The sequence below is a fragment of the Astatotilapia calliptera genome, chromosome 14 (genome assembly GCF_964374335.1).
Source record: "Astatotilapia calliptera chromosome 14, fAstCal68.1, whole genome shotgun sequence".
Classification (NCBI taxonomy): domain Eukaryota; kingdom Metazoa; phylum Chordata; class Actinopteri; order Cichliformes; family Cichlidae; genus Astatotilapia; species Astatotilapia calliptera.
The window spans coordinates 40,103,484-40,130,001 of NC_137435.1; the positions used below are offsets into that span (position 1 = coordinate 40,103,484).

General features: G+C 42.3%; 1 protein-coding gene across 2 annotated transcripts in view; it reads right to left on the reverse strand.

Annotated features, from left to right (window-relative positions):
- The window catches only part of sorl1 (sortilin-related receptor, L(DLR class) A repeats containing), an 88,923-nt gene that overhangs the window by 37,741 nt on the left and 24,664 nt on the right, over positions 1-26,518 (reverse strand). For both annotated transcript variants that reach the window (XM_026193590.2, XM_026193589.2), the window contains exons 3-7: positions 20,667-20,801; positions 19,562-19,723; positions 18,600-18,667; positions 11,814-11,994; positions 773-874 (exon numbers count right to left, since the gene is read on the reverse strand). In XM_026193590.2, the coding sequence (XP_026049375.1) occupies positions 773-874; positions 11,814-11,994; positions 18,600-18,667; positions 19,562-19,723; positions 20,667-20,801 (648 nt within the window). The remainder of the gene's footprint in view (positions 1-772; positions 875-11,813; positions 11,995-18,599; positions 18,668-19,561; positions 19,724-20,666; positions 20,802-26,518) is intronic.

Consider the following 26,518-nt stretch of genomic DNA (forward strand, 5'->3'; position numbering starts at 1 on the left):
ACAATAAAACATTTCATGAATAAATAAAGAATATCCTTATGTTTGTTCAAACTGACACCATCAGCAGTAACAGCATAAACACTCTGCACCACAGACTTTATATAAAAGCTGTAGCTACCATGACATCACACATAGTTTCAGGATGCATGTGTTGAAGCCTCAGCAAAAAGATTTTGGTTCCCAACGTGTTGGTTTTTGAAGTTCCTAGTTATTAGTTAACAGCTGTTTCTACAAACTGTGTCAGGTTAACTAAGTTCAATCAAAAACCTGTGAAACAAACAGTGAGTTGTGTTATTTATCAGTTTAAAATGTTCCAGCACTACAAATACGGTTCAAAGTTACGAGTTGAGTCCAAGCAGCTTCGTGTTCCAGCACACTAGTCGGTTAAATCAACCACTCCCATAATTTAAGCATGACAAATATTTGAGCGAGTTTATAAAATGATAAAGCCTGTACACTTCTTATAAATTGGGAAATTAGCTAAAGAGAACTAAATGTTTTTTCTACCAACCTGTAAACATGTTAGCTTCTTGGCTAAGGTTGGGTATTTTAACATGACAGTCTAAGGTTTCACTTTTGGCATCGGCCTCCAGTGGCCATTTGAAGAACTGCACGTTTGGAAACGACACATTGGCTTCTGCAGTCCTCAGTATTCGCTGTGTGCTTTGTACTACGAGACTGATTTAAGACCATCTGACGGGACTGTACCTTTGCTTTCTCACGGACAAATGTGTTGGGTAAAGCACTTCTGAACACAAGAAAAAACACTCACTGTGATTGGATGGCGGGTCATAAACTGGGCTGCTTTCATTGGCTGGCGGTTGTAGGACACCCAGAGCTGAACAGATGATGGTTCGTGGCTTCCCAACAGTTTCTGGACATAGATACAAAACAAATCACTCAACCTCTCCTCAGATTTAGTTTCTCGGCAGCTACAGCTTGGAGTTGGCACACAGGTTTCATTCTAACGTAGAACTTCATGATGAAATCCCAACAGAACAAATGTAAAAAGCTTTGACGGCTTTTGGAAGACTGAGATGAACCGAAGAGGCTCTTCAGACCCCGTGGAACTCTGGACTATTTATTTTGCACTAGTGCCGTGTGTGGGCAAGGCCGTGAAAATGACCTGAAATTAGGAGAAGAGACTATGTGGACTGTCCTGATAATGTTTTGCTGCTGTGACACCCCCGCGGTACAGAGCTCAACAGCTGAGAGACAAATCATTAAAACGAGCTGAATTAAAAAGTCTCTCAGACTCCAAGAGCACATCTTCACTGTCATGACCGTGTGTGTGTGTGTGTGAACACACTCACACACTTCACGCACACTGGATTGAAGTGTAATTGTCCTGACTCCTGTTGTCACAGTTGGTTTGTTATCGATTTGGCCTTTTTTAGGAGTCGCACAGAGAAATCAGGATCTTTCTTTCAGCGATTTCTCGTCCGTCTGAAAGGAGAAAATAACTTCATGGACGGACAAACAGCATATTTTACATCCCACATAAAACTACTGGCTGCACTCATATTTCATATTTTTCAAAATAATATCACTGTGTTAGTAATGTGCACCTCAGGCCTTCTGTAAATGACTCCACTAACATCTGTACAACATTAGGACTCCAGTATGGGCTGCTGCTCCAAACACAGCACTGACAGGACGCTTCTGGACGTCAGTGCAGATGTCCTATTCAAAATCTACAATATACATTTCTTCACAGTGACACTTTTTCTGCCATCCTTTCCCGACTATCTCAGGTTTCCTGTTCTATGTTCACCAAATCAACTGTCCCTTGATACCTGACGATATCTTTGTTCTTCCAGGGAATACAGATCCTGCTTTGTTTTTCCTGTGGTAGCAAACAGAATGATCTCCTGTTTGCTCTAGTCTACGCTCAGAGATGTTTTCCTTTCTGTTAATAACCCAGCCCTCTGTGCCTATTAACGTTCCACTCTGTACTCCTAATTTCATTGTCTCCACAGCTCATGTACTCTGTACCTTTCCCGTCTCACCCTCCGCTCTCCTGGCTGGAAATTCAGTTTGCTGTTGGATGCAGTTCAAGTTTGTGGAGAGCCAAGCAGCTTCGTTATATTATTTCTGATTAGGCTGGACCACCCGGCTATAAGAGCAACGTCCTCTAGAGAAAGAAGGTTTTAAAAGAATAGTGAAATGAGGTAACTGCAGTAAGAGAGGGAGGGAAAAAAAAGATTCTGGAGTTGAAGAGAAGAATAGTGGGAGAGAGGAGCGAGCAGGAGCGAGCAGGAGCTCAGCTTTAGAAAGCAATAAAGACTGAACAAAGAAGTCAGGATGGAATTTAAAGAGCAGAGCTGCACATCCAATATTCATTTTGTCTGGACTGTCAGAATCCACGTCATGCTACACGAAAAGAGTCAATCCTAGATTTGTACCAACAGGAACGGGAGGAGAACCTCTGACATGTTTTTGGGGGCAATAAACACTGAATGACTCATCACACCATGTTACCAAATGACAGATAACTGCAGCCTAGCTTAATGTTCATAAGCTGGAAATGACATGAGAATCATAAAATATAAGCTTACAATATAACATTTTCTAATGTAAGAGCTAAATACTCAATTTAGCTCAGCATGAAGATACAAGTAGCAGGAAGCCTGGCTTTGTCTGCAGCTAGAACAACAAAAATGTGTGCATCTATCAATTATAATAATAATAATATGTAAATAAATGATTCCAGTCCATCAAAACTTAGATTTTTGTTTCAATTGTGGGTTTGGAAATGAATTAGTTTCCTTCTTCACACTCCGTGTAATCACAGTTTTAATGTCAGGTTACTTTGTGAGTCAAGAGGAAAATTGGACTGTAGAACGTATTTTCACATGTAACTATATATTTTTCCACTGCAACCACATATTCCCCTCCAACAGCAGCTGTCAGCAAGCTTTGCATTACACACTGTTCCTGGTCTCTCAGATCCCTGAAACGAGAGATTCTTGGACCTGAGATCAACTCGGATGTCGGATGGCAGACACTAGGACAGTGTGAAATGGAACACAGTCTACCAGAAGAATCAACTGTGACATACAGGAAGACTAAAATGTTATCCAAAAAAAGCCAAAAACTCACAAGAACTCTATCCTCGTGCCACATGTGTAATGGTGTGTTTTAAGGATGGTGGCGGAGTTCCACAGGGCTCAATTCTGGGTCCTCTACACAACACAAGGACTCGACTGTGTCCATCTACAGTGGGTATGCTACCCAGCTATGAGCTTGTTGGGTCAACAAAGGGGGACCAACAATTTTTGTAACTTCAGAAAACCAACAATCCATCATGTACAGATACTCAGCAGTTCTCATGCTTTACCCGACTTTTTAGCTAGTGAGATATTCACCCGCCTTCAAATCCATTTTAATCAGCTGCTGTTAATAATAACAGACCAATAGTCTTGTCTATTAATGTGTTAGCCCGAATATAATTGCTTTTATATTCTTTATTAACTGTCAATAATTATAAAACCAACATTAAAATGCTGTCAGCTAAATACCATCCAAAACTGCACTGATGTAGGTGTTTGTGAGGTCACAGTGCGTTTACCTTATGATCACTTTTACATTTGAAATGTTACGGTATCGTTGTGAAATATTAACAGAGGTTAAATAAAGTAGCAGAGGACAGGATCCTTTGATCCAGGACAGTCTACACGGACAATGTTATTATAAATAAATAAATGGGCAAAGTTGATGCAAAGCAATCTACTGACACTATATATATTCAGGTCATGTGAGCCTGACCTTGATGAAGCGATACCCTCAGAATCTCCCCGTCATCAGAAACTACCTTCTGGTATTAAAGAAATCCCAGATGCTGAAAACATGTGTCTGAGTCTCAGTTAAGTTACAGTGTTTATGTTAAATCTCACAGTTTTTTTCATGAACTTCTCTAAAAATAACACTCAAGTGCAGCCCTAACATGTCCTCGTACTTCCTGTTTGAGAAAACAGCCACAAGGTGACGTTTGTTAAAGACTAGATCAGAGAGATAGAGCACATGTTCACTGTTGCGTTTTTCGTTGTTGTTTTAAGGCTGCCATTTGATTATAATGAAAGCACCTGCACTGGCTGTGAAACGAGCTGGAAATGTCACGAGTAAATCCTCGGAGGCAGGAAGCCTTCTGTTTGTTTCTCCCGAACGCTGTGCACGAAGGCGACCAAAAACTTTGCTGCTTTGCCGTTACAGAGTTACACAGTGTAACGCCAGCATGTTTCTCCTTTTATATCTGCAAATTCTCTGATCGAGATGGTTTTAAGTGTTTCCGTCCTTTTTAATGCAAATGCATGAAAACATCTGTGTGTATAGCATTTTAAAAAAGATGAGAGAGATCTGAGCAACAACAACAAGTGCAACAATTAGTGTTTATTTCATATCAACATCATCTATGTACAGCTGGACAATACTGTTTATCCCCTGTGAAATCAAAAACCAGTGCTTTTTTAACACAGCAAGGGATTTTTAACATAGCATGAAGGGTTACCAGGTTTCTTTAGAAATCGTAATGTGGACAAAATAACAGAATTATGCCAGAAAGAATAAAAACAATATTATTAGCCCCTGTGCAGTTATGTGCTATGTAATGCTCTACGCTTGGATAATAAAGATAAAACTGATGTTTTTTCCCAGTTTACACGATATTAAAACTTGAGCTGTCCTTTGGTACAACCTGCCAAAAACAAAAGAAATGATGATGCTCACAAAGCAAGAACTGGACGAGACGCGTCATCAACAAACTCAAAGCAAGCCGCTCAGTATATAAAACAAGGAAGTGAAAGAATTCAAATTTCTGGTGAAATGTGTTGAAAGACCCTGATGACTGACTTAGCCAAGGCAGGAAATTATAGTCTCAAAGAAAACAAACACAGAGACACAGACTGATGGTTACAGATGGAGAAAAACTCCACTTCTGCAGCAGAGACACTTTCAAGCCAGGCTGAAGTATGCTAAGGACAAGCTGGAGAAAGATCATGGACACTGGAAGCACATTGCTTGGTTAGGTGACTACACTAGAGTTTTTTTACTGCTTATTTTTGGAGAAAGAAGGGAGAGGTGTATAACCCAAAGAAGACCCTCCCCACACGGTGGTGGGAGTATTACAGTGTGGTGCTTCAGTGGATCTGGAACTAGGAATCTTGTCAAGGTGGAAAGAATCACCAGGAAAGGAGCATGTGTGCAGATTTGGAAAGAAAACCTTATGGACAACTGGGCCTGAGTGGCTGCTTTGTCTTTCAATGTGGCAACAATCCAAAACATCCTGGTAAAAAACTACCAACAGAAGATCAAAATGGGAGCTGTTGACTGGTCTGCACAAAGTCCTGACCTGAAACCAAGATGAAGACTAAGGTCTCTGCCAGAAGACCATGAAATCTGGAGGAGAGACTCAAAGAACAACAGGCTGGGATTGCTCTGCGTGACACTTGTTGACAACTATAACAGCTGACTGCAGGCTGCTGTCCAGCAACAAGGAAATCCAGCTCTTTGTTTACTGTAACTTCATATGACGCACGACTGGATTAATCCGTATTTATGTCGCCTTGGTGTAGCCGCCCATGTAAAACGTTTGGAACAAGCTGCTTTAGCTACTTCCCTTCAAGCTAACTTCCTCCTGATTGGCTCCCCCTCCCCCGTACAGTATTTTTGAACAGGTGGGCGGGGCTTGTGTGCTCACAGCCTGAGATACGTACCTGAGGAGACCAATATCTACTCTGTGCCATCATACAGAGACAAGGGTAGACAGACCAGCCTGAAACAGAGCAGTCTGAGCTTTTGGTTCGTTGGGGTCATTTGTAAATATACACTGATATCAATCACTCCGTGTCAGCCACTGTAACAACTGCACACGACAGAGAGTGAAAAGAAAAGCATAACAGATTTGATTAGCTGGCTTTCGCTTGACGGCTCTCCACACTGTCAAACTGAAAGCCAAATAAAATAAACTGATACGACGTATGGAGATGAAGGGTACGGACTAATGTGCAGACACTAAACATGAGTAATGCCAGTATATTCAGAGGTAACATTTAAGACTGAAACACAGATCTGAACAGCAGCTCATCTCTTCTGTGAAGTTCCTGTAGCGATTACACTGAATATGAGCTGAAGATTTCAACAGTCCCAGCTACCACGAGCAGACTGGCATCATTCCTCCACCAGGCTCCTCTTCCTGTTTCCTCTCTCTTTCGTTCCAGTCTTTGAACAGAACCTGTGAACTGAACGAGTAGCACTATGGTGACCAGATAACCGCGGGCCTTATCGGTACTGCAGTTACATCTGCTAAAGCAGTTATCTTCCATGGCTCTGCTCAATGGGAGCAAAGGCTGAGGGCTCTAAGGTCCGATTAGCGCTCTTTTGCTCAGGATCCCCATTGTTAAATAAAACCCTCCATTTCTGCTTCTTCAGTTAGCTAAAGCAGCTTGGTACTGCCCAAAGCACTTGTGATATTCAATTAATTTAATCCTATTAGTCCCAGAAAAAGAGAGACAAGGAGAGAAAGTAACTGAGACGAGACCCAAAGGGCGGCCCTTTTTATAGGCGGAAGATTTCAGATGCTAGCAGCGAGGGCGAATAGAGCTGATGCTTTGTGATGGATTACTCTGTATCTCCTCCATCCACATTATCCCCCGGGGTAGTGGCTGTACTCAGACCAGTGCTAGTCTATCTGACAGGTCCCATCAGCTCTGGAGGTCAGATGTCAGATACAGAGCTTGGAGAGGAGGGAGGTCACAGACAGTTCAATCACAACAACACAGCCCACTGTGCTGCTGAGAGTTGGTGTGTGATATCTGGTTAGAAGGAACAAACACTGCTTTAATTCCATAAAACAGCTGGGTTGTAGAGTTGTTTCAAAGATTTTTCCAACAAAAGCAAATAGTTTATTAATTATTACCATGACCAGTCGCCAGTCTGTCCCAGGGCTAACACGGACGACTATTCACACTCACACCTGTGGACAATTTATTATCACCACCTGATCTTAGCCCACTCGCTGCACGTCTTTGGACTGTGAAGCAACAGCGCTAACCACTGTGCCTAACTCATGATCGTGACTCACTGTCGTCACACCTCTGAACTGTCAAACACACCTGAGCTTATCAGGAAGGATATCAGGCACGTGGTCGAGAACATCATGAACATCATACTTCAGCAAACACGCCCTACTAGCACTCCAACTATTTTGGCCTGTTGTCCTCAAAGGCTTTCTTATCTTTTCCATGTCAGCAAATCCCACATGGATCAGAGTCGGGTCACAGACTCATTTGAGAAAACTTTGTTCTCCGATCTGAAACATTTTTTAGATTTAATATAATTTCTTTTGTCAGATGGGGAGACGCTGTTAAAACTAGTTCAAATGAGGCATCTGTTGTTGTCACTTGTTGACTTGCTGTGTGACCACTAATGCTTCAGACAACACAGCCATCTGCAACCCTGACTTCCTCGTCTGATTTGTTGGTTACATGCAAAGATGTTTCACATCGTGCGTCAGAGTTCATCCTCGAAACCCTGCGTCTGTGCGATCTGCATAAGATCAAAAGTGAAAACGAGTGACACAGCGTCTGTAAAGTGTTTAAAGCACTAACTTCTTTTTAAAAATCAGCAGTGGTGCAGATCTTTTTCAGTGGCAGCCACAAGTTTTATTTAGTAGTTTAGGTTAAAAAGAGTAATTCGGGCAATTTTTGTGAAGAAAATCACGTGCGTGGCTTTTCCCCAAACTCCTGTTTCCCATTCAGAACAGTAAATAAACCACAACAGTGTTTGAGGTTAACCCCTGGCCCTAATTGGACCACATCAGTAATTAGGAATAAGCATTAATCATTCGTTTTGACCGTGTTGGCCACGCGGAATTAATAAAGGGACTCCACGCTGCTGTCTTTGATCACCTATACTCTGCATCAGCTGCATCTGTAATAACACAAGACACCGACAGACTGCGTCGCTAAGATCGTTTCATTCTCAACCAATCATTAATTTTAATAGCAGAAACCTGCGGACAGCTGCCCACAAGACCGATTCATGCTCACCGCTGCATCGACTGACAATGAGCACGCAGAAGTGAGATTACACATCAGAACACTTAAAACATGAACCATCTGAAATCCTTCATGCCGACCTCCTTTGACAATCAACAGTTATCTGAACACTGCAGCTACAGGCTGCCGTCAGCCCACGAAGACGACTCGGGACAAAGCCAGTCTGTTAGAGGCAGGCTGCGAAACTCCAGATCATGTTCACCATCTGCTCTGCTATCTGTCACCAAGGCTTCCACTACACCAACACTGGAGTGAACAATGACAAACATACTGCGCTTCACATGCACCCACAGCCAAATATTGATCGACAGCGTGTCGTTATGCTGAGCTGGGAAACTGGCTGCTTAGTGCTCATTATGCTGCAACAACTGGATGCAGGTGCTGAACAAGTACTGCAGCAGCTACCTGCAGCTGATGCACATCTGCCTAGTGTAGCTTGCATAGATAGATTTAGATGTTAGTTGTTATTGGATATTTATAGATGAGTGATTAGTGTAGTCTGTGGTTCTTACAGTGTTAAATGACTGGTGCACATTTCCTGCACACACTGAGGCATCATTTCCTCCTTTTCTTTCATCTATGCTCTGACAAGTACAGAGACGTGCTTTAATCAATACAAATGATCCAAAATGTAGACAAAGGGTAACAAGATCTTAGCATTTATGTCATCACTACACAAAGGCAGATGTGCATACTATGTGCTGTCAATGTGGGATGAAGGTCTTTAAATTAGAGATATGTCATTCATGTATCTCTCAGGGGACTGCAAACTTTTAATTATTTATTATCATTATCAGTAGTAGTAGCAGTGTTATTTCACTCAGAAGCTTCTCACTAAAACTACCACAAGGTTCTGGGTTCTCTCTTCGTTTGCATGTTCTGCAGGTACTCTGGCTTCCTCCCACAGTCCACAGACGTGCGTACGAGTATAAACCGTACTGTCCACAGGGTAACTGTGACTATAGTGGACTGTCTCTGTGTTAGCCCTGTAATGAACAGGGATCTCTCCAGGGTACGTCATTTTTTTGTCCGGTGTGAGCCGGGATGGGACCAAGCCACCCAGCGACTGAGTTAGGAAATCGTTTCACGCCCAAGCCGAGTTGGTATCCGGCCTCTTCAAAATGAGGTGGCTCAGTATGACACGTGAGAAGAAGGGAGTCAAACAGACTCACTGTGTGATTTAGGGGAGTGACTCACCTATGCTAAAAGGCTTGATAATTAACCGATCACCGTAAGTATCGGTTCTCTGCCTAACTTGTTTAAAGCATCGTTATTAAAGAGACCGACAGCCCTCTGTGTGCAGTAGTAATGAGGCAACATTGTTGTATATACTCTGTGCTGTACAGTTACTGACATACTCTACATCATACTAGCCAGCTTATAACATGGGACCTGTCTTATTCTTGATTAGAGTAAAGAAAAAATACTGATGTAGATCTACTTATGGTATGAATTTCAAAATCCTGCATCACCTTGTTCTAAATTTATTGCATTCATAAGTTTTCAGAAAACTTGACCTCTGACCTGTAACCAGCCAGAGCCATGGCGGGGGGGGGGGGGGGGGGCACAGGATGAAAAGGGGGGAGAAAAACAAAACGCTTGGACACTGCTAGCACGGGGCGCCTTTCCAAACCAACTTCATTCTGAGCCAAAGACTAGAAAATATGGTGAAGCAAATCTGCCCTTTGGCTCCACCTGCGCAGGTGCGGAAGTAGGTCTCCCTGCAGGATTGGTTTTCCCTGTCGGGAGCCGCGCTGGGCTGTTTAAACCACGGACAAACAGGATCCCACATTCTTGATTTTTAGTTCACAAACACTTGTTGTAATGACTCACTACTCCTGACATTTTGGAGATGTTTGCTCTTTATACAGTAAAGTTACAGCGGGATACAAATAACATCAGGCTGATCCTGCCACGATTTGTTCCCCGGTTCAAATCACGGACAAACAGGATCCCACAGCTGTTTATGTTTTTAAACCCATTTTGCACAGAGAGGCATTTTTTGAAAAATGTATTGATGCAATTTTGAATATTATTACACAGGGAAAACAACTACAGGTAAAATAATGACACTGTGACGCCTCTGCCTTTGTAAATGGAGGGACAGTAACTGTGTGTAAAACCTGCAGACAGTCAGATTAACAGCATTTCGTCTCTATCATTCTGCAATTCATCTCATGTAAACAATAACGTGGCCACAGCGTGACGTGAAAAAGACACATACCTTTGACGTTGCGTAACGAACTCTGTATTCCTCGTCCACACATAAACGCAAAAAAGGAGTTTTAAAAATCTCAGTTTTCGGTGATTCGAAACGCCGTCTACGTGGACGAAACAGCTGCGTGTTCAAAATCACCTGTGTAGGTGCGGACGTAGCGTAAAAGAGTTAGTAGTTTATTCTATTACTACCTGTAATTTATTGCAGTTTACTTTTATTTGCTTAATTGTTTACAATAAGTTTGAGGTGTGAAATAAACAGCAATGGAGCAAAATATGGGCGTGTGTGGTTGGAGGATGTGTTTGCGTGGTGGGGGGGTGCGAACATTTTCCTTGTGAAACAAAGGGGGGCCTAGCAAAAAAAGTTTGGGAACCACTGGTTTAAGGTAAGGTTAGCTTTCCTGCTAACCCAATCAAGCCACTAGCTACCTAGCACAGCAGCTAACAGGCTAACCTTAGCTTGCTTCCTCTTTAATGGTGTTGCTATCAAAATAAAACCTGAAGCATCAATAATTCTTTTTCTTATAAGGAGTCTGTGTCTGGGTACCTGTCAGGAAGCAGGGCAGTGGTGCATAAATGACAAAATCACACTTCAGGCTGTTAAAAACACCCAGAATCCTCGGGGAAGGTCTCAAGCTTAAGCTAGAACCAGAAGCTTCTGTATTGTAAAATGACTCCTTGGTGGAACACTACAGCAAATGATCAACTGTTTTCTAAACAGCATGAAGCCTGGAAACAGGTGGAGCAGCTAGCCTGGCTCTGTCCAGCCTGAAAGACGTACACCAGCCAACTCTTTTAAAGTTGTGCTGTGCCCAGACCTGACTGAGAAAGGATAAGGTGGTGGCAGGAAACAGTATGGCTGTTTTTAGCTGTACCATCTTAAAAGGTTGGCAGCAATACCTGAGGATCACAGAGCTCCCGCCTGCTGCCGCTCTAACATATTGTCCCCACGGTGAGCCCAAGGAGGGACACGGTGGCAATCTGTATGCACAGATTCAAAACCTTTTATGTGCCCTGGAAAACGCCGTGTTTGCTCATGTGTCAGCCCTGACCAACTCATTTGTACGTAAAGATTCAGGCACAACTGACCTGGTACAGGCAGGTCTATGCTTCTAAAGGGCAATCCACCCCATTATTACGTTTGGTCATGGTTTCACTGCCGTTCCTTTTGTTATATTAATTTGGACACGTTGGGTTTTCTGAACTTGTTTCATTGTAGAGTTATAGTTCTGGTCTCAGAACCTGGAGATTCTGTTCTGTCTTATACATTTGCTATGAATACGACAAATGCAAATCAGAATGTGGTCAGTTAGCCAGACCTTCTGTGGAGCACGTTTCCTGCCAAACCAAACGAGTATAGGATCCATTAGTAGCAGTAAGGCTAGCTTACAAATGGAGGACAGTTACCTGGATTATATGATGACGTTTGCTGAGCTATACTTTCATCTGGTTTTTATTGTTATTTTAAATATCAAACTGCTATCGCTTCTCTGTCCACTAACAAACCAGTTACCAATCACTGGAACACAATGGTCTCCTTACCCGTGTGGTGGTGGCAAACATGTACTTGTCTCGGAGCTGGAAGCTGTCCACCTGCTCCAGGATCAGTCTGCGGTTCTGTTCACTCTGGAAGAAGTCAGTGCTGCTGAGTATAGTGGATACACCCTGGGGCTCGTTTCTCTGGACGAGGACTGTGGTTGGGGGGTCGTAGGGTTCCACACCCCTGGGTTTAGGAGACAAGAGCAGAAGGTGAGAGACAAAGATGTATCAGAGGGAGATATTGAGAAAAAAGGTGAGGATAGGCGGGGAATGGAGAACATGAGAATAACACAAACACTTTTCATACTTAAATATATCTATTTATAATTGTAAATAGGCCTTAACAGATGGACATCAACCAAAGGTTAGGCAGGGCCTGTTCTGAAGCCTCACACTGAATCATTTATCGATGACAGAATTCCAGTTACAGCTGTTTCTGAATCTGAAACAAACTCACGTTCAGGACAACATCACTCTTCAGAAATGTCAATCAGAAAAGCAAGAACTAAACTCCGCTTTCACCCTGTGGTCTCACAGGCTTCACACAGACAAATGATTCCTTGTCAGTTTTTCATTTAATAATCCCGTTTTCAGGATAATAAATGTCAACACAAAACACTCTCAGGCTCTCAGGAAGTTCAAACTGAAAATCTCCATCTGTGCGCCAACCTTGAAAAACTGCGCGGTCGAACTATTTACGGCCGTTTCTGTTCCAGCTCGTGGCACACAGAGCCCGAATGAATGAAGGAGGTTCACTGCATCTTATCGTCTGCCTTCCAAATCAGCGCGTTTCCTGCCAGAGTCTCGAGAACTAAACAGAGAGAGCAGTGTCTCGCTCAGCTCTGCCTCTGTGGCTTTCATTCAAAGGTCCCTGTTCAACCGATGGACACTGTCTGGCCTGAGAGTGCGTGGAGAGCTATTCGTAGTCTGTCTCTGCGCCTTCCTTGGAATTAATCTGTGCCCTTTCTAAACACTTCCTAAACACCATTCTTACCCTGTTTTGGTAGTTTCTCTCTTTGTGTCAGGTCCGTACGGCATTCAAACCGAGCATTCGGAATGACAAGGCCACTTTATCTGAGACACGGCCACCAACAGCACAGGTTTCTTTAATAACAAATCTTTTCTCAGACCAGACATGTAGCACTGCAGGCCCAATTCTCCCAGTAACATTAGAAAGCCAAAGTATGATTGTGCACATTGGATATCCCAGCATTATGGACACGGACCCACCACGTAACCTCCGTTGGCGATATTGCTCAACTCTCAAAAACAATGAATCAGGACATGTAGTCAACCAGACTGTCAGGCTTTACAAGTTAACCGTAAAAGAAATTCCACGTCAATCAAAGCTTCATTTGATTTGAAGCCATTAAAAATGCTTCAACATAATCTGGGCTCATAGGTCACCGTGGCTTGTTCTTCAGTCTCACACCGGTCGGATTCCTGAGCGAGTAACAGTCCACATAGTGGTGAACATTTCAGCTGGTCTGGTTCCTTGTTGGTTTTGTTTCACAGGATATACTTTTTGGTTTTGTTCTTGCAGTAAAATTTGCTGTAATTTTACCTTGAGAACTTCAGACAGTTCATGGAGTCTGGCATTGGCCTTTCTCGCACATGGCACACTAGATGCAATTACACTGCAGAAAACACACATCGCAGGTCAGGTGGCTCCCCTGATAAAACTTGCGCCAGCGGGAAATGCACCCGACCTTTAGTTGCACTATTTATCAGCACAAACCGTCATAACAGAGGGGGAGGGCAGGTTAAAGACCATCCCACTAGAGACTGTGGATGCCGCTCACCTGGTTGAGCCTGTGACCCACGTAGCAAAGGTACTTTAGGGGTCAGCTATAATCTGCACTACTGTCAGCCTGAAAATGTTCAGAGCTGCAACGCTTCTATGTGATATCTATTCAACGCCCCCCTTTCTCCCACAGATCCTTGGTTTCCCTATATATAGAGTTGATACTCCTTTTATGTGGGATTTGTATCATTCGTTGTAATCCATATGGCAGAAGAGATTGTACTTCTTATTGTACAAAATGGATTTTGCCTCTCAGTCCGTCTTCTAGCCGTGCGATCACAGGATTACCAGTTATGCGAGATTGTGGGGGGTCCCACTGGTTTGGGTGGTTCTGAACACACCCAGCAGTAGACTGATAGTCAGGCTCAGATCGCTTTGGCTTACAGAGCCTTCAGACTGATGTGCAGCACAAAAGCAGCAGCCTCTTCTAAAGCCACAACAAACAGGATTAAACCCAAATTGGATGGAGCACCAGGGGCGAGCGTAAGATCAATCCTTATTTGTGTTGCTTTGGTCCTCAGATAATTTGCAGTTTCTTCTGGCCGGTTTGTACCTTTAGCAGCATTTTCAAATCTTATTTGCTGACTTTTAAAGGCATCAGTAGTTAAATACATCTAGAAATCCAGGGACCAGATCATTTTGGCTGTCAATGATAAAAAAGATGACCCAGATAAAACCATTACCTTTAAGTTTTGTATTGTGTTATGAATCAAGCACACTGCTGCTTCTCCTTAAAAATCCAAAATCTCTCACAGTTTAGTTCAGCTCAAACTAAGATGACGGAGGGAGAGCCCTCGGTCAACGGGAAGTAGAAGATATAAAAGGATTCAGCATCAGGGCCCATGGAAGGAAGTTGGCTTGTTTTCAGTCCATGCAGCACGTGACAGATTCAATTCAACTTTATTTATACAGTGCCAAACACAGCAACAGTCGCCTCAAGGTGCTTTATATTGTAAGGTAGACGCTACAATAATACAACAGAGAAAGCCCAACAATCATATGACCCCCTATGAGCAAGCACTTTGGCGACAGTGGGAAGGAAAAACTCCCTTTTAACAGGAAGAAACCTCCGGCAGAACCAGGCTCAGGGAGGGGCGGGGCCATCTGCTGTGATTGGTTGGGGTGAGAGAAGGAAGACAGGATAAAGACATGCTGTGGAAGAGAGACAGAGAGTCGGATGTGTTGGTTTACACCATAACTCTCCCCACAGCTACTGTGCAGCTCTGCTAAGGTTGGCCAGGCCACGCCTCCTGGACTCCTGTTGCTCTTCCTTACTAACTGACACTCCCTGTTATGGTCCAACAGAAGCTTCAAATGCTTTAACTATTCATACTTCTACTGATATTAAAAGTCACCAGTTCAACTGCTTTTATTGACTAGCCATCAAACCATATAGCTTCTTCTTACCAATAACCAGCAAACAGTTGAGCTGCTGCTGACAGAAATTCATTCACAGAGCAAAAAGGTTTTTTCCCCACATAGATAAACGGTGAGGGCAACCTGCCTAAAAGAGCGTCAGTCTAGCATCCACTCAGAGTGGAGGGGAAGCATCACAGATCAACAGGTCTGCCTGCATTGTCCAGAAATGCTTCCACTGGTCCCTCAACCCCACAGGACTCCAGTTGTTTCTGATTCTAACTTACAGCAAAAATCTAAGCGTGCTGAAGCATTTGGAACAGATAAGGAGTACATAATGACTCATTCCATCATGACTGCTGGCAGTAGCATAGTACAAGGGCTGCAAAGGAAAGGATACTTCTGCACCAAAGCTATAATTCAGCTTTTACCAATCACCGTGAAATGTAGTTAAGGGAGGATATTGATTACATATTTTGGCACACGGCAGGTATAATTCTCTTTGGAGAAGGCAAACATTAGTGCTCTGTTTATTCTATAATATAAATCAGTCCAACAGAGCTTGAAACCAGGTTTCACTGCAGCGTTGCATGTTGAGCTTTATAAAAAAGAACTAAAGGAGCACTGCCTAAATCACTGTTAATGACACCTGCAGCCCTGTAATGATCTGCAGTCAGCATCCTGTTACTCACTCTTGCATGCAGCTCTTGGTTAGTGACTGATTTATACCACAATCCTGATGATGGTAATGACAACAAAGCTGACTCGCACATAACTAAGCAACCAATGTCAGATGTGTCTGTGTAGATTCTCAGTCATCCAGGTCATGGTAGTCTAAGGAAACTGGAAATATAACAGCGGGACTGTTTAAAGTTTCGTCAAGATCCTTCACCTCTCGTCCAACGTCAGTTCTAAAAGCAAACAGTGAAGATCCCAGATACATGTGGAAGAAGCTGGCTGCTATTAGTATGGAAAGAAAGTCTTAGTTATGCACATTAGCTTAATGCCAATACAACATTTATGATGACTATTTATGATGACTACGATTCTATAGGTTCAACAGAGTCATAAATCTCTTTAGCTGGGGAATTAATTTGGTAAGCTAGCCATTCAGCATTTCCACTAAAAGGGCATCTGTGCAGGAAGTGATTCACAGGTACACATACCAAAGAAAGGTAATCAGATTCAGCACCTTCGAGTTTACCACCCTCCATATGGCAGGGTGGTAAACGCATTAGGTCAGACGTCCACCACCCCTAAACATCAACATCCTCTCCTACCAAAGGATGGGAGAAACCCAGCTGTAGACGTTGCGTGGGGGTGCAGATGTAATCTTTATTTTGTTTAACAAACAAAACAAACCCACAGCAACACACAATTTTGCTAGTAACAACATTAGCAACTAAGCTATATTAGCGGAGGAAATCATTTGAAAACAGTCAGCTAAGCTACCAGATAAGCATCAGGAGTCAGATGAATTTGCTAACTGTGGATTTTGCCCCATTAGATGGCTTGCATTCTTATGTATTAGCAGACATGCTAGCATTAGCTAACAGTAGCCAGAAAAACAACAACAAACAAACATCGAAAGGTTAAAACTTTTAAACAACATTATTTACTTGATACCCAAGTTAACAGCTGGCAGGCTAACACTAGCTTGGTTAAAGTTAATGTGAGAGATGGCGAGCAAAATGCTACCTGAAGCCATGTTTTAGTTTGAGTTGGTCATTTGTTGACTTTAGCGATCAGTGAACTCTGCCTTTCTTTCATGGCTGCTGTTGCTCACTGATGATGCTGGGCGCAGAAGCACTGAGTATTTTACCAGGAACTATTTTACCTTTCAAACCTTCCATGTTTACACTAAAATAATGAAAGCACTAAATACTGTATCAAGTTTCCATAAGTAGCAGTTATCCTGGCAAACCTGATGTAATCCAGGTAGAGTCCATTCAGCGTCCATCCTGTCACTCGGTTTTCTGCCTTGGTGACAACATGTTACTCTGCTCAATAAACATCTAAAGGCTCCTGGCTGCAGAGAACCTGCACCAACATAGCCAGAGTAAAGTGTTGTCTCATGTTGTTTCACAGCCTCGATTAAAATACTACAAACACAACAGGGGAGGCTGCCGTCTCTCAGCCACTTACATGACACTGTGAAATTATCCCAACCGAAGCTCACAGTACAAGCCAAAAGTGTTGAGTCATGCACTTAATAACAGGACAGCAATGACTACACATTTTTCCAAGGTGCACTAATGTTCAGGTTTGACAACTATCAACAGCTACACAAACACAAGCTTGAAAACGTGCAACAACTGCTTACCAGAAAAATGTGCATTCTTGCAATCAAAATGTATAATTCCAGCATGATAAGAGTCCATCCTGAACCCAGAAAACCTCACAGTCATGTCGGGAAACAGTTAAATGAGAATCATTCATTGAGGAGTTCTAGTCATCTTCATGTGGAAGAAAGTGAGGATGCCTGGTGTGGGGACAAGGGGCTGTGACAAAGGTCTGCTTTACACAGTGGTGTTAGTGAGGCTTCCTTTATTGGTCAAGACAAGTTTACACAGCACTCACAGCTGAATGGAGACACCATAAGCCCAGATGTTCCAGACTGGGCCTCACTATGCTCACTGGATTCATGATCAGCCTTACACATCTGAATGACTTTATGCAGAACAGCTTAAACTGTTACTTCTTCTTTGCATTATTGATCTTTTATCAAATCCAGCCAGTAGCCAACAAATGTTAGAGTTGAGATAAGCTGTATTGTATAAAATCACAGGAAACACTGTGCAGACAATCATTAAACTGCCTACAATTTGTTGGTTGTATTTTCATATTAATCAAATAAGACTGGGTTTCCATGACGATCCAAGATAATCTGGGTCAGGTTCCATCTCATCCAAAGCTCAACACATCTAATTAACAGTCTTAACTTTATCTTAACTTTAACTTTTACAGCAGGCTGTTCACTGTTGAAGCCTGCAGTCATGCTATTTATATTTAATTACTTTAGATTTTGTCAAACCAATCACTGAATAACCACAGACCTGTGATCATAAATGCAGCCACAACTCTGAGTTGTATCATTCCTAATACAGCTCGACTCTTCTTTCAACATTTAACGGCGTCAGCTGTGAGTGTGGGCTCTGACCTCTTATGTATAGAAACACCAAATACCGTTGGATTATTCTTTTGGATAATCCAACAACAGAAATGACAAAATTAAGCAATTTATTTTTTAATGAAGGTGTCTACTTTCATTAAACGGACTAAATGTTAACTGACTGTCCTGACACTGGATTAAAGCAGAGCTACTTTGTGTCAGATAAAGAAGAAAAACACATTTTCATTAATTCTCTGTGTTATTGTGGTAATGTCGACGTGCTATCGAGTAAGGATGAACTCATCTGTGTATCAGAGTTGTTGACTAGAAATATCAGACAGCGCAGCAATAACTTGTAGAATAATTTATCTATTTATGTGCTTGTAGCTAACGCCTGAAGGCCGAGGACATGCAGATTTAATAGGAGTTTTCTGGAAGGTTATATTTCCTCAGCATTGTGTTGGTGACAGGATAGATACACCCTCTGATGCCTGTTGTACTGCTTCAGCCTCCTTACCAAAAGTAGGTCTTCACGTGCTCTTGGATCAACACCCACGTCTCCCCAAAGTCGTCCGATTTCCACAGCTAGAAAGGCAGGAGAGGAGAGAGGGTGTAAGGAGAGAGCAGGAGGAGGAAGGGGGAGGAGGAGGAGGAGAAGAGGGGGGTGGTGCACTGTAAAAATGTAGGTCAAGCTCATTCCTTCGTTTTGGCTCCAGCACACATGTAAAGGAGAACACCGGAGAGACGTTTGCCACTGTTATGTTTGAACTCAGGAGAGCTATGATGCAAGGACATCACTTCCTGTCCCGGTTAGAATATCCTGCATGTGAATTTCTGAATCGAACAAGCGACGAGTACTTCATATCAAGCACACGTGCAAGAAACAGTCACGATTTCAGCCTTCGTTTTAGGATTTTAAAAATTCAGAGGAACAGTCGGTGAATGCTTTGGAAACACCAAAGCATTCACCGACTGTTCTCATAAAATACTCATAAACTGTGGTTACTCTGGCAGCAGCAGCCTAACTGAGTGTCCAAATACGTCCCAGCTTATTTACCTGGCACACACTTTTTTTACACGTTTCCACAGAGCTGTTAGACATTTGTAAGGAAGACATCGTCCTTCTGTTTGTATCAAAATATGTAGAATACTATCAATAACTGCAAGTATTCACATAAGGAATAATAAAATCCATCAAGTCCACATTGTGTGAATATTCAGTGCAGAAAGGCTTCATGAAATGTTTTCCTACACATGCACATGACTGGATCAAGATGAAGCTGAAGTCATTTGAATGCAAAGCTACAGTCATTTTATCAGGTCAAATTTCGGCTGTAACAGGGAGTCAAACTCACACTACAAATGCTTCATCATATCTACAAGCACCACTCAGTAAAAGGTGTCGCTGAGGCTTCATACTAAACAAAGTGCGTCATTCTTTTAAACACACAGCACTGTAAAGTCAGAGCATCGCTTTACCTGTTTGTTGGGATGGGAGCCGTCGTAGCCGAGCACCAGGTTGGCTCGTCTGCTGTGGAGCAGCAGGTCGGTGGGTTTGAAGGGGAGGGAGAAGCCCTGGACGTTCCTACAGAAGTCAAAGGCGTTCCAAAGGTAGTTGTTGGTAGAGTCCACAAACAGGTACTGAGGAGGCAGACAACAAACAGAAGCATTAAATAATAAATCTGACAAATCCTAGAAAAGTTTTCTTTGAGGGGAAACAAAGTTTAAGGTCTATCAGGCTGACTTTGCACAAACTCAGCTCCGCAGAAACGTTGGGAAACAAAATGCAATGACTGACAAGCTTAAGCCCGTGTTTACTTCACCATCGGGCGCCAAGGTTTAATCCTTAAAAAAGTATCAGTGAAGAAAACGAGTTTGCAACATAAAATCATGAAGAGCAGAGGACTCAAATGAATCAGCTGATGGAGCCTTTCCAGATGTGGAAGCTACCAGTTCCACAGCCACTGATTTTAAACTGAACACTGATAACACTCCTGATGGTCCCACCACGTTCACACAAGGATTCGTCGTTGCATGATGCAGGATGTGTCCCAGTTACTTCCTGACAGTTAATGCAGTGCTGCCTGAAGTCTGCCTCTTTGATACGCTCTTTTTAGACCTGATGTTACCGATCTGCTGACAGTTAACTTAATTAGTTTCACCATGTTACTGCAGCTGTTTCCTTTTAGTAACAGTTACTTTTCCAGCTTTTTGTTGCCTCTTTCCCAACTTCTTTTGGGAATGTGTTGCTGTATGAGCTCACATTTTTCTTAAAATTGTACTTTTTCTGTTCCGATATTTGGATATTTGCTGAGTTTTTCAGCTCTACTTGACAGAACAGTTCAGCTCCACCAAAAGACGACCAGTGACAAATCCACAGACACTGAGATATGTGCAGGAGGAGAAGCTGGATTAGTTTCCACAATTCCACCATTGGATCTTAAATTTCCCATAATGCAACCAAAAGCTTTATTTCATACCTGACAGTATACAGCTGACATCACAATGTGTGCTGTGTAGAATACATACAGGAAACTTTCCACTTGTCTCTCGTGTAAATACGGGTCAGTGGGACCAGACTCACCCTCCTGTTGTCTGCAGGGCTGTGGTAGAACTGCGAGATGACCTGCTTGCTGCCGTCCTTCATCTTAGCCCCCGAAAACTTGAACTTGTGTGAGACGGGTATGAAAGTGGTGCCGTGGTCATAGGACACGTAGACCTGAAGACAACAAGGGAGGTATGAATGCCTGCACCCGGCGGTCCCTGAGAAAAGGCCTGGATTATATTTTTTTTATCAAAAAATTCACTCGGCAAACTGCAAATTCTGCCATTTTAAAAACACTAATAATAATAATAATAATGATGATGATGGATTGCATTTATATAGCGCTTTTCAAGGAACCCAAAGCACTTTTTACAATTCCACTATTCATTCACTCTCACATTCATACACTGGTGGAGTCAAGCTAATCTGAAAGGTCTGCAGGTCTTAATGCTCAATTCTGATTTTTTGATCAAATCCGATTTTTTTGTCTGCTTCTTCACACTACAAATAAAATGTGACGCGCTCTAGTGTGAACCCTCAAAGCGGCCCACATGCACAAAAGCAGACGTCACACACAGCGCGCTCTGTTTAGACTATGGCTGGGTGATATGGCCTAAAATTCATATCACGGTATAATTTGAAGCATATGCAGTAACGATATATATCGCGATATTTTCTTTTCTTCTGTATAACGTATTTTACACACTATAACGCGCACTTAAAATCCTTTAATTTTCTCAAAAAATGACAACGTGCCTTATGTATGAATTCTGGTTGTGCTTACTGACCTCAAACAGATTTTATGTGCTACACGCCGCTCAAAAATCTGTCAAAAATGTTTTAGTGCGACTTTGCTAAGCTACGAAGCCGCACCGCTTGATAGATTGTCGGAGCATTATGGCTGCCGTAGTCAGGAGCCTCGTGGAGTAATCTGGGTCCAAACCTCCGTCATCTTCAGGTCCCAAAGTAACAAACGAACACTGCAGCATCACTGAGAGTTAAAATCTGTCTAAATTCTTTCATCTTTAATAAAACGATCAGCATTGCTGCTTTACCAGGTGTAACAATTAAGTTTAGCATCCAGGCATCCATGAAAACAGAATTTATTAAATTTAACACAGTTAGAGGAAGTTAGCGGTTAGCAGGAAGTTAGCTCACTAGTTTCCACCTCAGCATGATATAGCATGTTCTGACTGAGAGATTTCTGAAAAATTCAAACGTACAGCTCTGCTATCACTTCCAAGATAGATGAAGACAGAAGCTAAACAGCAGTGATGTTTGTAGGGTTACTGAAGTTGGACTAGCTGGTAAACAATGATGTGCTACATGATTGCTAGCAAAACAGCTACGTTAGCATAACATTAGCACAGTGAAGTTGAAGGATGAACGCTAACTTTTTTCCACTCGATAAAAGTTAACGTGAAGGTTCCTGATGGTTAGGGACAAATGCAATCGCATAGCAGGATGCTGTAAACGGACCAAACTTCAGTCAGGAGAACAACTGAGATAATCCATCCACAATACGAGGTCAGTCATTAATATACTGCAACAACATGGGAATAGAGCAGCTGTGATAGAATTCAGCATTAAAGAATCAATGGTACAGAAGTGGAGGAAGCGCAGTTTTTGGCTTTCCTCATCTTCCAAAAGTGCTTCGTCTCTTCGCTGTCGCCGGCCATAATTTGCAGATGTTGTTGTTTGCAGCCGCTGCGAGGCTTTCGACCAAAACAGGAGCAGCTTGATGACACCATCAACATGCGCTATCGTGGTAGAGCGGTATAGTAAAGATCTCTACCGTTGGCCAAATTTATATCGTTTCTACCGTAAACCGTTTATACCGCCCACCCCTAGTTTAGACCCAGACCAAACAGTATTGTTTGACTGATGGCCTTAATATAAAGACTTGTTTACGTTTCCCAATTTTGCTTTAAGTTATAAAGTTATTTTGTTATTTACATTTGGCCTAATAAGGATCCTTATTGCTGTTTTAGAGGAGCGCTGCTTCAGAGGATAGTTGCAGATTTCTCTCAGAATCTGCAGATTATACATTTACAAATAAAATGTTCACGTTTCTCCAACGTTGTCTTCCCAACAGTTTCACTGGATGGCCAGGAAGCGTTCGCGATGTCTTCTCCGGCGCTGATAATTGGCGTCTGTCTTGTGTCAGTGACGTAAAAGACGGATTTAATGCGACATGACCATCAAACAGCAGTCGCTTTCTAAAACATCAGATATGTATCGGATTCAGCACCACATACGAAAGTGACCCAGATCGGATTTGTGCCATTCACACTGTCATACCATGATCGGATATGAGTCGCACAGGGTCAAAAAAGTCGGATTTGATGCGCTTTCGCCTGCAGTGTGAACGTAACCTTGGTGATCCACAGTTTCAAGGAAGACAAATTTCTGCGCCTGCTGTGTGTTCGAGAGGATGAAGGGGTTGATTAATGACTGAATACTAGGGGTGCAACGATATTCGTATCTATATTGAACCGTTCGATACAGTGCTTTCGGTTCGGTACGCATATGTATCGAACAATACAACATTTGTAATTTATTTTATCAACTTTCCTTCTGACGATGCTGTCTGTGTGGAGCGCTCAGTGAATCTGCGTTCGACTACTCCGCCTAGGCTGCACTGTCGAGCGCAGATCCACTGAGCACTCAACACAGACAGCATAGTCAGAAGGAAGAGCGCAGGGCAAGTTAAGCTCTCCTTGCAACATGGCAAATTGAACCTCCCCCACCCTCATTCAGATCTGGCATTTGGAATTATTTTGGTTTTCATGTGACGTATGACCCTGAAGGTAAGCGAGTCATGGACTAAAGTAAAACAGTATGTTGGATGTGCCATGCAATGCTCAATTACATGGGTGGGAACTAGCGTGTTAGCGCAGTTAGCTCGTTAACGTGTTGGCCGTCTAGCCCCATGCACGGGGCTATCAGGGGTAGCTCGTTAACGGAGATTTGCCGTGTTGTGGCGTTAAGGTCATTTCAACGAGATTAACCTGAAAGCACTAGTGGGAACACGACGAATATGACTGCACATTTACGCCGACATCATCCTCGTGCAAAGACAAAAACAACAAGCATGCTACTAACTTTACCCGAGTCATTTAGACAGCCGTTAGCACAGGATTCTCCTTATGGGAACCTGATATGTTTAATGTGCTGCTGAGAATATAGCCCAGAAGAAGCGGATAGTATAGCTTTTATTTTGGAAAGAGACATTTCTCTGTAATAAACTCTCTTTTCCAAAGATGAGTGATTCCTCAATCAGATACAGGGCTCGCAAAATCGCTAGCCCGACGTCCCGGGGCTAGCGATTTTTTCAGTCGGGCTACCAAAATCTATCTCTTCCCTGCCCGTCGGGCTATTGTAGGAAGGAAAAATATATGTCAATGCTTTTGCATTTTTTCAGAAATGTAGCTGGGTAATTATGTCATTGGCATCGGTGAGCCACTGTCAATATGTGACATATTGAAGTCGCGTTTGAATTTGCGCTTGTTTTTTGCTTTCACTTTGCAATCGTGCGAACTGTGTATAGAGAGCGACAGCACTGATCTGTGAGTGATGATAATTTGTGCACCAATTCCTCTGACATCGTCTTATTAATCGTTAGCTTACTATGCAAACATGACAAGTGAAATCTCCCGCAGCTTAAACATGTGAGAGGTTGATCGCGCAGAGAATCGCTGAGCTTATGTGAGTGAGTGTGTAAAAGCAGCAGGATTTATATTTTAGTTCTGCTGAGCCAAATAAGACAGGTCAGGGTGAAGAAGTGACAGCCAAAGAAAAGCTTACCACAAAACGGAGAAGTTATGACAAATCAGACTATAAGGCAAAAAGAAAGTGCAGCTTCATGGTTTCATGGACAAAAGAATTTCTGTGGCTGCAATATGACGAGCTAAATAACCAGGGGTGCACATAAGTGGTCCGCAGGTGCGCATTCACTGTCAAAATAAAAAACACGCACAAGGGTTAGGGTTAAATTTAAAAACTGTACTTTTGAGTTAAAATCTATATTTATAATTTTAATAAATGACAAATTAAAAATGCATGAACATTTTTTTGTATCGAAAAAATATCGAACCGTGACACCAAAGTATCGAACTGAACCGAACCGTGAATTTTGTGTATCGTTGCACCCCTACTGAATACCTACAAAAAGATGTTACTTTATAGACACTTCGATGGTGAAAGATGGTAAAAGCAAACTAACTGTGGCATGGATGTCAGCCTTTTTCAGAGAAACAAGAAAACCAAAAATAAGAAAATATCTACCACATGTCCTTAAACACAACACCCTGTGCTTGTCGGTGTGTGAGATAGGCCATAATTAAAAAAATGTTCATTTTCATTTAAGGCTTTATGCCCCAAATAAAAACTCTGTGGCATATATAAAGGACAAGTGTGACTGGTTGGCTGCAGAGCCTTTCAGTGTTTGTAAATGGTGACGTGTGACGAAGACGAACTGAATGCAGACTCGTAGCATCTCCTTGTAGAAAACTCAGCATACATGTGAAAGGAAGTCTAAAGGTGCGAAACTCTGTCTGCACTTTGCACACATGCCCCAGACACTTCAAAGCAAACGTGTTAAACTGATGTACGACCTTCAGTCACACGCAACTAAACTTGAATTCATGAAAGATGAGGGGACCAACGCCTCCGCTGTAACCACAACGTGAGCTTGTGTTTGGCCACAGCAAGAGGTCAAAGGTCCCATGTCCCATATGTAACACTACCATATTAAATCCCTGAGTTGATGGAGAGATGACAGAATCTGTCTTTTAACAGTCTGGTTGCCTCCATGCTGCCTGTGCACACACGCTAACGCTCCTAACATAATATCTACTGAAATAAGAGAGCTTTGCAGTTCATCGGTTTATCTTTATTAACTCTGACAGTGACTTTGAAGCCTGAATCATTTCAGCGTCTTCAGAAACCAGACTGTGTATTTGTGAGAGTCAGCTTTTCTGGATTTCAACAAAAAGATGTTTATTTGGATTGTGTGTGTTTCCTTTCACTTTCACCAGAACACAAGTGGAACTGCAGTGACATAAAAACAAGCTGAATTCAAAACACGACCTCACGTATGCATTTCGAGCAATTTCAGAGAATAATGGAAATTACAGTTTTTTACAGACGCTAGGACACATTTCTCAATACTTAGGTCACGTTTGCAAAACTCCTCACACAGTGAGCACAACAGAAGTCTATGTGGGCTAAACTGAGGACCAGTTATCATTGTTTTGGCACAAAATGCATTCAGTGACTACATCTCTCAAATTTCATGAATTATCTTCTCACTCAGACACAACAACTGCCAAAAATCTTTGTACGTACAGGACATTTTGCATGTGCTTACATACTGTTTTCAAAACTGTTAAACTTATGGCCAAAACAATAACACAATGCAAAACTTAAAAAGACAGCAAAATTCAACAGCAATATTTTAGTGAAACACATTTTAAATCTAAAAATGCAGTTTAACCAGCCACAGCTGATTCTCATTGTGGATGAACATCTGCACAGGTGTTACTCCTTCAATTGTTCAACTCCTTCAATTCTGGCAGCCAGAAGATTCTTTCCTAGGTGTGTTGCCCTAGATGACATAAGATGTGATGTGGATGAGAACCTGTGGCCAAATGGAGGAGACCGAGTAGATTAGCATTACTATTGTATGTGTATCAGTGGATGGTGTGTATACAAATTCTTGTATTTTGGGATTACTTAGTGCAAAAAATAAAAATACATAAACAAATATTAACGAATTCTGCATGATGTCTGATTCATTCCAGTAACATATATTGAAATTATAAACAGAGATGTGTCCTTGTTTTACACAAGAAAACACTGTGTAATGCTACATGTTATTAGTGTTTTTT